The sequence below is a fragment of the Rhinolophus sinicus genome, chromosome 3 (assembly GCF_057876585.1).
Source record: "Rhinolophus sinicus isolate RSI-liver-muscle chromosome 3, RSI-T2T, whole genome shotgun sequence".
NCBI classification, from domain to species: Eukaryota; Metazoa; Chordata; class Mammalia; order Chiroptera; family Rhinolophidae; genus Rhinolophus; species Rhinolophus sinicus.
This window is the reverse complement of record NC_142503.1, coordinates 130998946-131013045: the sequence shown is the minus strand read 5'-3', so window position 1 is coordinate 131013045 and position 14100 is coordinate 130998946. Positions and strand designations below refer to the sequence as shown.

Sequence of the window (14100 nt, the reverse complement as noted above, 5' to 3'; positions counted from 1 at the left end):
AAAAGACGTATATAGAAATTTTCATCCAACTGTAGCACAATAATACATTCTTCTCAAGGGCAGACAGTACAGATCACATGTAAAGCCCCAAAACAAGTCTTAACAAACTTGATAAGATTGAAATCACTTCAAGAATATTTTCTGACCACAATAATATGAAACTAGAAATCAATAACTGAAGGAAAATTGGAAAATTCACAAATATGTGAAAATTAAACAACACCATATAGAACAATCAATGAATCAAAAGGGAAATAAAATAATAAATTACAAAAATGCAAATGGAAAAAAGAAACACAATATACCAGTACTTATGGAATGCAACACAAGCAATTCTAAGAGGGAAGTTTATAGTAATAAATGACTGCATTATGAAAAAATAAGATACAACATGGATGGATCTTGAGATTATTATGCTGAGCAAAATAAGTCAGACAGAAAAAGTTGAAAACCATATGATTTCACTGATATGTGGTATATAAAACTGAAAACAACAAAAGAACAAAACAAACAAATGAAGAAACAAAAACTCATAAACACAGACAATAGTTTAGTGGTTACCAGAGGGCAAGGGGGGCAGGTGGATGGTAGGTGAGGGTAAAGGGGATCAAATATATGGTGATGGGGTGGTGAACAGATGATGTATTACAGAATTGTACACCTGAAATCTATATAACTTTACTAACAATTGTCATCCCAATAAACTTAAAAAAAGATCTCAAATTAACAACCTAACTTTACACCTCAAGAAACTAGAAAAATACAAAGACCAAAGCTAACAGAAGAAAGGAAATAACAAAAATTAGCGTAAAAATAAATGAAATATAGAGTAGAAAACAACAGAAAAGATTAAGAAAATTTAAGAGCTGGTATGCTGAAAAAATAAACAAAATGGACAAAACTTTTGCTAGACTAATAAATAGAGAAGACAGAAATAAATAAAATTATAAATGAAAACATTACAAATGGTAAAAACAGAAAACAAAGTATCATAATGGTTGCTATGAAAAATTGTACGCCAACAGATCGGATAACTTAGAAGAAATGGACAAAGTCTTAGAAACATGTGACCTACAAAGATTAAATTGTAAAGAAATGTAAAATCTGAACAGACCACTAATGAGTAAGAAGATTAAGTTAGTAATCAAAAAATAAATAAAATAAATAAATAAACAAAAACTTTCCAACAAAGAAACGCCCCGCATTAGATGGCTTCACTGGAATTTCTACAAAATATTTAAAGAAGAATTAATGTCAATCCTTCTCAAACTCTTCCAAAAATATTGAATGGAAGTGAATACTCCCAAACTCATTTTACAAGGACAGCACTACCCTGATATGAAAGCTAGACCATGACAGTACAAATTCCCATGTCAAGATCAAGTAAAAGACCAGAAAGACTCTATGACTGTCTTAAAATAAACTTTTATCTTTTGTAACTGCTGGATTATGTCTTCTGGGGGTAAAAATTCTAATATGTGGATGGCTGAATTACAAGGTAAATTGAGTTCTCAGCCTCATACTGTGTGTTAAAGTTCTGAGATTGACTGGGAAGAGGTAAAACCTTGAAAATCAAAATGGGAATATTGGCAGATTCCAATACAACTAGGAAACTTGAATTATCTGAATTTTTCTGATCCTTTTTTACTGCTGGAAACATCTTTATCTGAAGAGATTTGTCTCTGATTATCTGAAGAAACTGTAATGACCTCTCTTGAGCTGGTCGCCGTACAGGGGACTGCTGATAATCCTGAGTTTCTGCTACCATTTTTTCACATTACTCTTAGTCCTATAACCAGACTCACATCCCAGAAAGCTCCAATGTGTCAGGGACCAAATGAGATGCATTAGAAGATGCAATACATACCAAAAGAATTGCAAGATTTTACATATTTATATCAACAGAAATCTGGATCATATGTATGAGAATGGTATCTAAGGGTGTTGGACCAGATGGAAGGAGTATAATTTTGGATTGAACATATTTTATGATGTTATGGCATTAAGCAATGATTCTGTGTTTAATATGTTAGCTCAGATGGCTGACAGTGCCTGTGACAGTTTGCTTTATTTGGGTGACTACAAACTTAGACCCAAAGCTAGTGTACATATAATAAGGTTGATCTGCCAACTTCTTAGTTTACTGTAGAAGAAGGCTGAGGGAGATTGTAATACTTCAATTGTTGATGCAATTTTCCCTCTCTGTTATTCAAATTATTATCTATTTTCTTTGTTATTCAAGGACTGTCTTTTGGCTTCATGGTCAAAAAAAATCTTAGTAGGGGAAGTAAATGGTGATTTACAGAAAGAAATGCTACCCCCAAGTGACCCATTAGCCTCTTTTCCCCTTTGTTATCCTGGGAAAACCAAAATGATTCTAGGAGACAATTCCCATAACAGACTGATTTCTGGCTAGCAATACCAAGTCTCTGAAGTTCCACTTGGTCACTACCCAAGCACAATTAGTGCTGTTAATTAACTGCCTTTATGATGGCAGTATTTTGTGTACCTCTTTGCACAGGGGAGAATTTATGCAACACACAGAAATTTTCTCAGTTGTTCTGACTCCCTAAAGATGCAGTTGCCTTATGCCCTGAGGCAGAGGAGCACATTTTCCTCTGTTCAGAGCCTTTCAGTATTAAAAATATTCGTGCACTGATGAGATTGGTTTCCATCAATGGTCATTGAATGTAGGCCTACAGAGAAGGGTGACAAAAGTGGTTATAGGTTGCAGGTTTTGTACTGCCATTTTTGTTCACCATGCTTTGACTTTAATTTTATTTATTTATTATTTTTAATTGCAAAATAAAACATGATACAGAAATGGACACAAAACAAATTTATAGCTTAATTGATTTTAAATTATATTTGTGGGGGTGACATTGGTTAGTAAAATTATACAGGTTTCAATTGTACAATTCTACAATACATCCTCTATATATTGCATTGTGTTTTCACCACCCAGAGTCAGTTCTTCTTCTATCACTACATATATGGCATTCTTTGCCCTTTACTACCATACCTACGCTCCCTTACCCTGTAAACACTAAACTGTTGTTTGTGTCAATGAGTTTTTGTTTGTTGCTTTCCATTTTATATCCCACATATGAGTGAAATCATATGGTTTTGACTTTTTTTGTCTGGCTTATTTTGCTTAGCATAATAATCTCAAGATCCATCCACGTTGTTACAAATGGCAGTATTTCATCCTTTCTTATGGCCAAGTAATATTCCATTGCATATATGTACCACATCTTCTTTATCCAATCATTTGTGAAAGGACACTAGTTGTTTTCATGTCTTGGGCACTGTGAATAATGCTGCAATGAACAGAGGGGTACTTATATCTTTATGGATAAATGTTTTCAGATTTTTTGGGTAGATACCCAGAAGAGGGATTGCTGGGTCATATGGTAATTCTATTCTTAATTTTTTGAGGAACCTCCAGTCTGTTTTCCATAGTGGCTATGCCAATTTACACCTTGTACATTTTGTTGGAGTACCTGTTATCAATTCTTGTGCGTACGAGGTCAGACAATTAAGTTCATAAACTCAGCCTAGAAAAAGTGCTACATACCTCATTGCTGAAAATCACTGTGGTCACCTTCGAAGTACTCCCCTTTGGAAGCTACACACCAACACCAGCACCTAGTCCATCCTTCAAAGCAATTTTGGAACTCTTTTTCTGGAGTGGCCATCAGAGCTGTCGTTGTACTACCCTTGATGTCTTGAATGTCATCAAAATGTCTTCCTTTCAATATTTTCTTTATCTTGGGGTAAAGAAAGAAGTCATTGGGGTCCAGATCAGGTAAGTAGGGAAGGTGTTCCAATACAGTTATTTGTTTACTGGCTAAAAACTCCCTCACAGACAGTGCTGTGTGAGCAGGTGCATTGTTGTGATGCAAGAACCATGAATTGTTGGTGAAAATTTCAGGTCATCTAACTTTTTCATGCAGCCTTTTCAGCACTTCCAAATAGTAACCTTGGTTAACTGTTTGTCCAGTTGGTACAAATTCATAATGAATAATCCCTCTGATATCAAAAAAAGGTTAGCAACATTGTTGCAACAAATTCACGAACTTAGTTGTCAGACCTTCGTATGTGACAGAACCACAATCATAATTAGATAGTTTAACAATTCTGTTTTAGTAATTGATAGAACCAAACAAAATTCAGAAAAACAAAGGTGATTTGAGCAATAATATCTATCAATTTGACCTAGTTGGCAATTATACTATACCCAACAGCAGCAGAATACATATTCCTTTTAAGAGCACATGTAATGTTTACTAAAATAGATTATAAAGTTAATCTAAAAAATCTTCAAGATTTGAACCTTAACAAAGTATTTCTTCAATGATCATGATGCAGTTAAATTAGAAATCATCACCATAACATATGTAGAAGAGCCCAAGAATATTAAAATTAAGTGTCACGTTTTTAAATACTTTTAAGGAAGAACTGGCAAGGGAGATTGGAAAGTATTTTGAACTAAATTATATCACAATTTGTTATGCAAGTAAAGCATAACTTAGAAATTTATTGCTTTGAAATTAGAAAAGAAATAATTTTAAATGAATTATCCAAGTTTCTCACTTAAGAAGCTAGAAAAAGTCAAGCAAATTAAATTCAAATATACAGAAGGAAAGAAATATTAGTTGAGAAGAAATCAATGGAATAGAAAATAGATAAAATATGGTAAATTTATCTATTAGTCAGGATTCTTCAGAGAAAAAGACTGATAAGATGTCTGTGCTTTTGTGTCTGTGTGTGTTTATTTTAGGGACTTGGCTCTCACAATTGAGGAGCCTGCCAAGTACAAAATCTGGCAGGCTGGAGACCCAGGGAAGGGTTGATGTTGCAACTTGGGTCCAAAGGCAGAGTGCAGGCAGAATTTCCTCGTCCTCGGGAGATGTCAGTCAGTTTTAAGGCCTTCAATTGATTGGATAAGACAACTGACACTATAGATGATAGTCTGCTTTACTAAAAATGTATTTAAATGTTGATTTAAATTCATTTATTTTTTTAAATGTTATTCTCAGCTATAAAATATCTTCTGAGCAACATCTAGACTGATGTTTGACCAAGTACCTGGGTACCGTGGCATAGGCAAGTTGTCACATAAAATTAACCATCACAATCACCTGAGTCAAAAAACAAAATCTGAATTATAGTTAGAAAGGGCCTTCTTATTTCCATATTATAGACAATTAACACACACACGGACAGAGATACCATTAAACCACTTGTTTTGGTTTGAACTTGATTTTTAGAGATTGCTATTTTTCTTCTAATTTAATTTTATTTTGAATTAGGTAAAAACATTTACATGACTTCAATGTCAAGACTATGAAATAAGATTTATTCAGAAAAGTCTAGTGCTTTTATTAAAATTTATTGGAGTGACAGTTATCAACAAAACCACATAAGTTTCAAGTGTACAATTCTATAATACATCATCTATATATCACATTGTGTGTTCACCACCCAGAGTCAGTCTAGTGTTTATGCCTGAATCTTGACCTGTTTCCTCCTCTTTTCATAAGAAAACATCTTTTAACTTTGTTTGCCATTTAAGGTATATTTATATAAGTATTTATAAAATATATATTTATAAATTATATACACATATAAATTTAATATATGTATTACCATTTTAATACAAAACTAACATCCTAGAGACATTCATTTGCATCTTACTGCTTTCACTTAACTTATACCCAGTAGATTCCTTTAGAGTAGAATTTGGAGATATTCCTCATTCATTTTTATAGTTGCTTAATGTTCTTTTATGTATAATTTATGCACATAATTTTCACAGTTCTTACTGTCATTGAGTGTTTTCCATTCTTTTGCTATTAAAAACAATGGTGCAACAAATAAACTTGTGCAGTTATTTTGCATTTTTGCAAATGAATTCTTCGGTTAGAATTAGGACTGTTGGGTCAAAAGTTAGTAGTGTGGCACTTTTTGTAGCTATTGCTAAGGGATCATACCATTTTGTAGTCTCATCAACAATGCATATGAGTGCTCCTTTCTGTATAGCTTTACCAACAGGTTGAATTATTAAAGTCAGATATTTGATATCTTATAGGTCAAAACTGATATTTCAGCTTAGTTTTACTCTGCATATATCTTAACATGAGAGAGCTTACATACATTTTCATGTATTTAAGGATCATTTATATCTCCTTATATGTCAACTGTAAATTCATATATTTTGCCTATTTTTCTATGTTTGTTGGTTTTTTAAAAAAGTTCTTTATATATTATAGCAATTATTCTTTGTGATGTGAGTTGCAAATACTTTCCCCTAGTCTCTCATTTATCATTTTTACATTTCTCATAATTTTATCATGCATTTAAAAAATTAACTTCATGTAATTAATATTATCAATCTTTATCATATTCATGGATTATAAAAACATTAACTCATGTGTTCTTTAATATTTGTATAATAAAAAATTATTTATGCTGAAATTAATTTAGAAATTGTCCGGGAATATGGCATGAGGAGTAGCTCCAATACTTTTCTCATATTGCTATCCAGTTATTCCACCATTATATAATAGTTCCTTCTCTTTTCATGGATTTGAGATACAATCATGTTATATAGTAATTTTCTTATGTGTTCTTAACCTACTTATAGAGTTTCTATTCTCTTTATGTGGAGGGGTAGTAAACATAATTTTAACCCTCTTATCATATGACTCTCCTTATCTGTCAATTCAAGTCACACTTTGAAAAACATTTCTTTTCCTACTAAGAATATTTAATCCGCAATTTTAGCCTGGTTCAGTGATTCTTGCTGGAGAAAGGAGCTATTTATCAGAATCACTTGTCAAGCTTCTTTTCAACCTATATTTTCCTCTATTTCTATCTTAAATTTTTTGCATGTCTTAGGATAGTTGAGTGTACATTGAGTACACACTTGCACATAACTAAACACACTTCCACTTACAACTACAATTTCCCCCAAAGGAGCATCTGTTAAGATTGCAATGTGTCATATCCCTCAAGTATGTTGGGATAAAATAAAGGTTGAGCAGTTTTGGCTTGTTGATATATAGAATTTATAGAACAATTATAATAGTACCTAACATTTATCTGATTTACATCTATCATCTCATTAACTCTCATAATAACCATATGTGTAAGTGTTATTATCTTTCTTTTGCACATGTGAAAACTGAAACTTAGGAAAATTAACAATGTGCCCATAGTCATGGTTAGTAAGGGGTAAATAGAGTTGAATCCATCTCTTTTTTATTTCAAAGCCTGTGTGTTCTAGCCATGGAAAATGACATGGATGGATGGAAATGATACACTTTGTGCCAATACGTTGAGATACTTGAATCTCTCTAAATACTTTTTACTACTTATGAGCTATTGTTGTATACCAAGGGTGTCAAATGCCTACAAGGCAAATTTTATGTTGGCAGAATAATTCTTCCTGTAACTCCTGGTAATGCGCTCATGGATTATGAGTTGTTATAGGGATAGGAGGAGAACTATAATGAGAGAAGTTTCTTTTTTAAACCTTTAAAAGTTGACATTAATATTTAGTATGATAAATAGTATTTGTTTTCACTACTTCCTTAATCACAATTATTCCATAACCCTTGGATATTATACTTTTCTCTTCATTATCCTGAATCCCATTCCTTAGCCCTGTACACTAAAGCTCCATATTACTTTTCAGTCTTACAAAAATTTAGCAACTTGAATTTTTCCAAGTATAAAGAGAAGTCTAACAGTAAAGTCCTGAACACTCGTTTTAGTTCCCTTTTGCTTGTCATAGTAATACATATAATCATACTAATCATTGACAATCAGGAGAATGAGATTTCGATTGTGAGATTATTTCTGACATGAGTGATTTGTTGAGATGTTTCTTTAGAATCAACATATGCAATTTAGAGTTGACCTTAGATGTTTACTGATGTGAAACCATTTCATTTCACTGAGATAGAAGAATTGACTTGACAGTTATATCTCCTTAGGAAATATACAAGGATGACAGTTGACCAAAGGGTTCTTATTTGCAGCAAAAAGATTTTCTACTGTAGTAACAAGTAAGAATTCAGACATGCCATTCTTTGGCAAAAGGAATTTCTCATTCACTTAGTTAAGACATCTCATTTTCTGAGTATATGCTGCTGAGGAGAAAGGGATAATACGGGATTCTCAGTTATAGAGGTCCCTTCACCACCATAGTTTTTGTAATGCTCATCTCTGACTCTTCAAAAATGATTCAAGAAGTTTTAGAAGAATTGTATTAATTCTAAGTTAAACATTAAGTTTAGGTTTATTGAAGAAGTTTTCCATAATCTTACACATTGGTTGTAACAACCATGAAGAGCCAGCTACAACTGAATAGGAAAATTTGTCCCTATGCACTAGATTAAGCTTAAAACCAACCATTAGACTGTTAATGTGTCTTATGCATCTTTTATTTTTCTTTAAAGAAAAACACTTTAATTCTTTATAAGTTTCAAATAGTAAAATCAGGAGACTTTTGTTCTAGCACAAATTCATTGTGTAATCTTGGGCATGTCATTAAAAATCTCTGGGATTTAGTTTTCCTGTTTTTAAAATGAGTTCACTGGATCAAAAGCTCTCCAAAAAATTCCTACAACTCTGAGTATGATTTGTACCTTTATGTGAAAGAAATGTCCCAAGCCAGGTTTCACTGGGGTTGCACAAAGGAAGGAAAGTGGTGGGTAAGAAGTCTGGCTCTGGGGAATATGGGGAATAGGACCCTCTAATAGGAAAAATAGATTAGCTTGGAAGATTCCGGAGAAAGACTTGACAGTTATAACACTTACTAAGCTGTATAACACAACAAGGGTTATCCTTGCTAATATTATTCATTAACTTTTCTAAGTATTTATGCTGACTTTACAGGATCCTTCCATTTTTCCTGAAGAAACAAACAATTGGATACAGCCAAATCTATTTTTACTAATAGGAGCATCTCATTGTCAATAAAATGCTACAAATTGGTTAGTTCTGCTAATATATTTAACTTTCATTATTCCATCAACCTCTTTCATAACTAGAAGATACTACAGCAATTTTCAGAACAAATAAGAGTGTAGATTTTTCTTTTACTTGCACATTCTCTTGAAACATAAAAATTCCAAAAGAATAAAATGTATAACAATTGTCCTCCTTAGTAAATCACTGGGTTAATTAACAGCCATTTATGAAAGTGACCAGAGGCGGGTGAAGAGATCTGGAAATAACTAGCCTGAACTTTGAGTACTGAGATTAACTCTTACAGTCTCAAAAGAAGATTCTCAAAAGAATCTTCTTGAGTTAAGAGATATTGTCACAATCTCTTGGTTCACTTAGGTATTTTTGTTCCCTCACTGAGTCTAAAGGTGACATTTTTAAGAATCATAGTAAAACAATTAAATAAGATAAAGTTATAAAATTAAAATACAGACGGGTTAACAAGATAATGAATAATAATGCCTTGGATATTATAAAAAAAGTGATAGCTTTTAACATTGATGACCAATTTTGGAGAAAATATAGGAAAAATATTTTGACCAATAATAAGAAAGTCTCACTTCTTATCATTTATCATTTCATTGGGCATGTTTAATTACTATGCAGAAGTTTAAAATGAGCTGTGTCACCACAATTAGTGTTTATTCAATCAGTCATTGAAATACATCCAAGTGATCTCTCAGTTGTGTTCCTTGATCACCAGACTTTCCAGGTTTTACCTGAAACATGTCAATCATCTTCTTTGTCCTAAGCACCCTAGCTTAAGAACAGCCACATTAAATAAGCTGAGATCTGAGTGGGTACCTTTCTTTAGGTAATAAGCCCATTCAAATATATTTAGAATTGTAAATACTCTTTTTGGAGTAAATCAACAGATGCTTTAAGGAAGCCTGCATAGGTAACAGAAACTTGCTGTTGAGAAAAATGGAACACGAACAAATATTGCATAATGCAAAGTATTAGAATCTATTTGTAAAATAACATTGTCTGAAATCCATTAATAATCAAAAACGGAAAATAATTCTTAAGAGTTTTAATATAGAGTTGCCTTTCTATTTATCTAACTTAAAGTACAATTAGGATGAGAATTGTTTCTTCCTTGATTTTAATGTCTGCTGGTTTATATAAACTCATATTTTATCCATTGGATCCACATAATTTCCATAAGAAATATTAACTTTTTCCAGTGATGCATTTTATCAGTAAGAGCATACTGATAAAGGGAAATCATATATATATGTACATATCTTTATTTATATATAGGTACAAAATAACCACATGAAAATTGAATGTAGTCATTGATGGTAACTACAATTTAGGTTTGTGAGTTGGACAGAAAACACTATTTTTCATAACTAACAAAAATTGTTGCAACTCTATCTTAAAATGAAATTCTTTGATTCAATACCTTTTTTCCTATGGACTTCTAAGTTTTCCAAAGCAATAATGAAGTTGTACACATTCCGTAGTGTTCATGGTGATCATGAGGGTCCTTTTGGTCCAACACATTAATCTTATGCTCTTATCAATGAAATCTGTTATGTCATCTCCCTAGAACTTACAACTTGTCTAATCAGTCTTCTCATTGCAGCTTTCATATCTCTGTTCCTTAAAGTGTAGATGACAGGGTTTAAGATAGGAGTAACAACAAAGTCCACAATGGAAAAAAAATTATCCAATGACTTGGTAGGGAAAGGCCACACATAGAGAAACATGCATGGAACAAAAAACAAAACCACTACCATGATGTGAGCTGACAAAGTGAAGAAGGCTTTGGACAAATCGTTTGAAGAACGTTTTCTGACAGTGACCAGAATAAAGATGTATGACACAATTAAGAAAAAGAAGGTGCCCACAGATATGAAGCCACTGTTGGCAGTGACCACAAATTCTAGTCTGTAAGTGTCCATGCATGCAAGTTTCATAACCCTAGGAAAATCACAATAAAAGCTCCCCATGTTATTAGGGCCACAGAAAGGTAAATTGATGACAAAAAGAAACTGAGACACAGCATGAATCACCCCAATGATCCAAGCAACCACTACCAAAAGCATGCACACTTTGGGATTCATGATAGTTAGATAGTGGAGAGGCTTGCAGATTGCAGTGTACCTGTCATATGCCATGGCTATGAGCAGCACCATTTCAACCCCTCCCATGACATGAATAAAGAACATTTGTATCATGCAATTGTGGAAGGAAATGATTTTACAGTCACTGAAAAGATCAGATATCATCCTAGGAACTGTGGTAGATGAAAGGCCCAGGTCAATGAGTGATAGGTTGGCCAACAGAATATACATGGGGAAGTGTAAGTGAGAATCAAAAATTACTGTGAACACAATGAAGAGGTTTCCCAGGATAATTCCCACATAGAATAAAGAGAAAAAAAGAAAAAGAAAAAACTGCATTCCCAAGGATTGTGCAAGTCCCAGTAACACAAACTCAGTTACCACAGAGCCATTTATTTGGTCCATTGAATCATAAAGATGGGAAGACTCTGAAGTGACCTGAAAGAAAAGAAAGAAGGAATCAACTTTGAGGTATTGAAAATAATGTATTAAATGTTGATAATTTAAAATTGGTTATTAACAAATATTTTATTTAATTGATAATAAACTATTTATAAAATAATGGGAACCCAGGGTATAAAAAAATTCCTGTAGTATCACCGAAGCTGCACTCACAGGTAATCTATTGTTGTAAATGCTCTCATTTATTCAAATACGTGAATGAATCAGGCAACTTAAGAAGTTAGAAAAGAATGCAAAAAATAAACTCAGAATTCAGGTGAAAGAAAATAAATATTAAGACCAAAAATAAATAAATATTGAATCCCAGAAAATTGGGAGAATGTGTATGAGCATATAAAAATGGTTTTTAAAAATAAATAATAGACAATCTTTAAAAAATATAATCAAGAATATAAGATTAAATAACAATTAGAAATGAGTATAAAATGCCTAATAACAGTTAAAACACCATTGAAGGCTGATTACTATATGTGCTTAAAAACACTCTACCCCAAACCAACACATAATTCATACTTGAATTTGTAATGCTGTAAGAGACTAAAGATTGATATCTTCATTATATATATATATAAAAAAGAGTTCAAACTGTTCAATAAAACCTCCAAGACCTAATAGATAAATGGACAAAGTATATGAAGAGAAAATTCAGAAACATAATCTATATATGTGTGCGTGTGTGTGTGTATTTCTTCCTTAGAAATCTAAGAAATAAGATAAAATATAATATTCCTATTAAATTAGAAAATACTTTTACAATTATTATTATCAACACTGGCAAAGTCTCAGTGAACTAGGCACCATCATACATTGCTGGAGGAAATATAGACTGATTGAAATATTTTTAAAAATTTTGAAATAATTTATCAAGAATCTTGAATCCACATCATTTAGTTCAATAATACTCCTTATGAAATTCTGTTTGTACAGAAAAAATTTTTGGCACAAAAGTGTTCATCATACTTTATAGTGGTAAAACTTTGAACAATTTAAATGTCAAGCCTTAGGTTGAAGTTTATTATAATATATGTACATAAGGGAATGTAATACAGTTATTAAAATAAGTGTTAATAGAAGGATTTATAATAGCATTAGAAAGATTTTTCTTTATAATATTAAGTGCAATAAAAGTTAATCAATTGCATTGTCCAAAATTTTTAAACTATTTAAAACTACCATTAGGTAGTTGACTTTGATATTTTAGAGCATTAAAAAAAATCTCCTTTTAGATTTTTTTTTAATTAAAGTGTATTGGGGTGACAATTGTTAGTAAAGTTACATAGATTTCAGGTGTACAATTCTGTATTACATCATCTATAAATCCCATTGTGTGTTCACCACCCAGAGTCAGTTCTCCTTCCATCGCCATATATTTGATCCCCTTTACCCGCATCTACCACCCCCCACCCCCCTTACCCTCTGGTAACCACTAAACTATTGTCTGTGTCTATGAGTTTTTGTTTCTCATTTGTTTATCTTGTTCTTTTGTTGTTTTTGGTTTATATATCACATATCAGTGAAATCATATGGCTCTCTGCTTTTTCTGTCTGACTTATTTCACTTAGCATTATAATCTCAAGATCAATCCATGTTGTCACAAATGTTCCTATACCATCTTTTCTTACCACCGAATAGTATTCCATTGTGTACATATACCACAATTTCTTTATCCATTCATCTATCGAAGGACATTTTGGTTGTTTCCATGTGTTGGCCACTGTAAATAAAGCTGCAATGAACATTGGAGCACACGTGTCTTTATGCATAAATGTTTTCATATTTTTTGGGTTCCTTTTAGATTTTGAAATACATTTTGATACGCATATTATATTTATATTAGATTTTTTTTTAGTTAAAAAAAGAGTACAGAGAGTTGAAGGAATGGTTTATTAAGAATGTTTGAAAACAAGGACTGACTCATAATTATTAGAAGACAAGCAAACTAAGGAAGTAAGGATGTGTACTTTTCTGATCCAATTAGCCACTTTCATAAACTGCCAGAAATTGATTCATATATGAAATTATTAAGGAGGGGATATAGCAAAATAAGTAAAGAGTCCTGATTAAACTTCTTGGACTTTGTATAAAACTACTATGAAGTTGAAACTTCTTAGGGCATTTCATCCAGGTAACTGACATAACATTTCCCCTGCTTCACTTTGATCAAGGTTGATCATTTGGAATTAATTCTGATAACCATGAGATAATTATAAGGAAATATTGAGAGACACAATAAATGGTCAAATAAATAAAGGCAATACATTGCAATGGAATAGAAGAGATAATACTTTGGGAAGAATATAGCAGCTGGAGATGAGTAGATTTGATTCCTTATTTATTTCACAGTATGTAATTATTTCTGTTGCCTCTAGATCTTTACATCGTCTTCTACCTTCTGTCACCTAGATGTTCTCCTGAATACTCTTTCCAGCATTTTCTCTGAAAACTATGTTTATCCATTTTCAGTTCATTCATACTACTATCACTGGACTTCTCATCCATATTGAAATCATGCATGTCACAGGGCCATAAGGACAAAGGATTTGGGAGG

The 14100-nt window shown here is 32.3% G+C and overlaps 1 protein-coding gene across 1 annotated transcript; it reads right to left on the bottom strand.

Annotated features, from left to right (window-relative positions):
- Positions 1-10556: 10556 nt before the first annotated feature.
- On the bottom strand, positions 10557-11495 carry LOC109458874 (olfactory receptor 4F6-like). Its single transcript, XM_019752861.3, has one exon. The coding sequence runs from the start codon at positions 11493-11495 to the stop codon at positions 10557-10559; it is 939 nt and encodes a 312-aa protein (XP_019608420.3).
- Positions 11496-14100: the final 2605 nt, after the last annotated feature.

What these genes read in the sequence shown, in the direction of transcription:
- LOC109458874 (XM_019752861.3), bottom strand. Translation starts at nt 11,495, where the DNA reads ATGGACCAAATAAATGGCTCTGTGGTAACTGAGTTTGTGTTACTGGGA.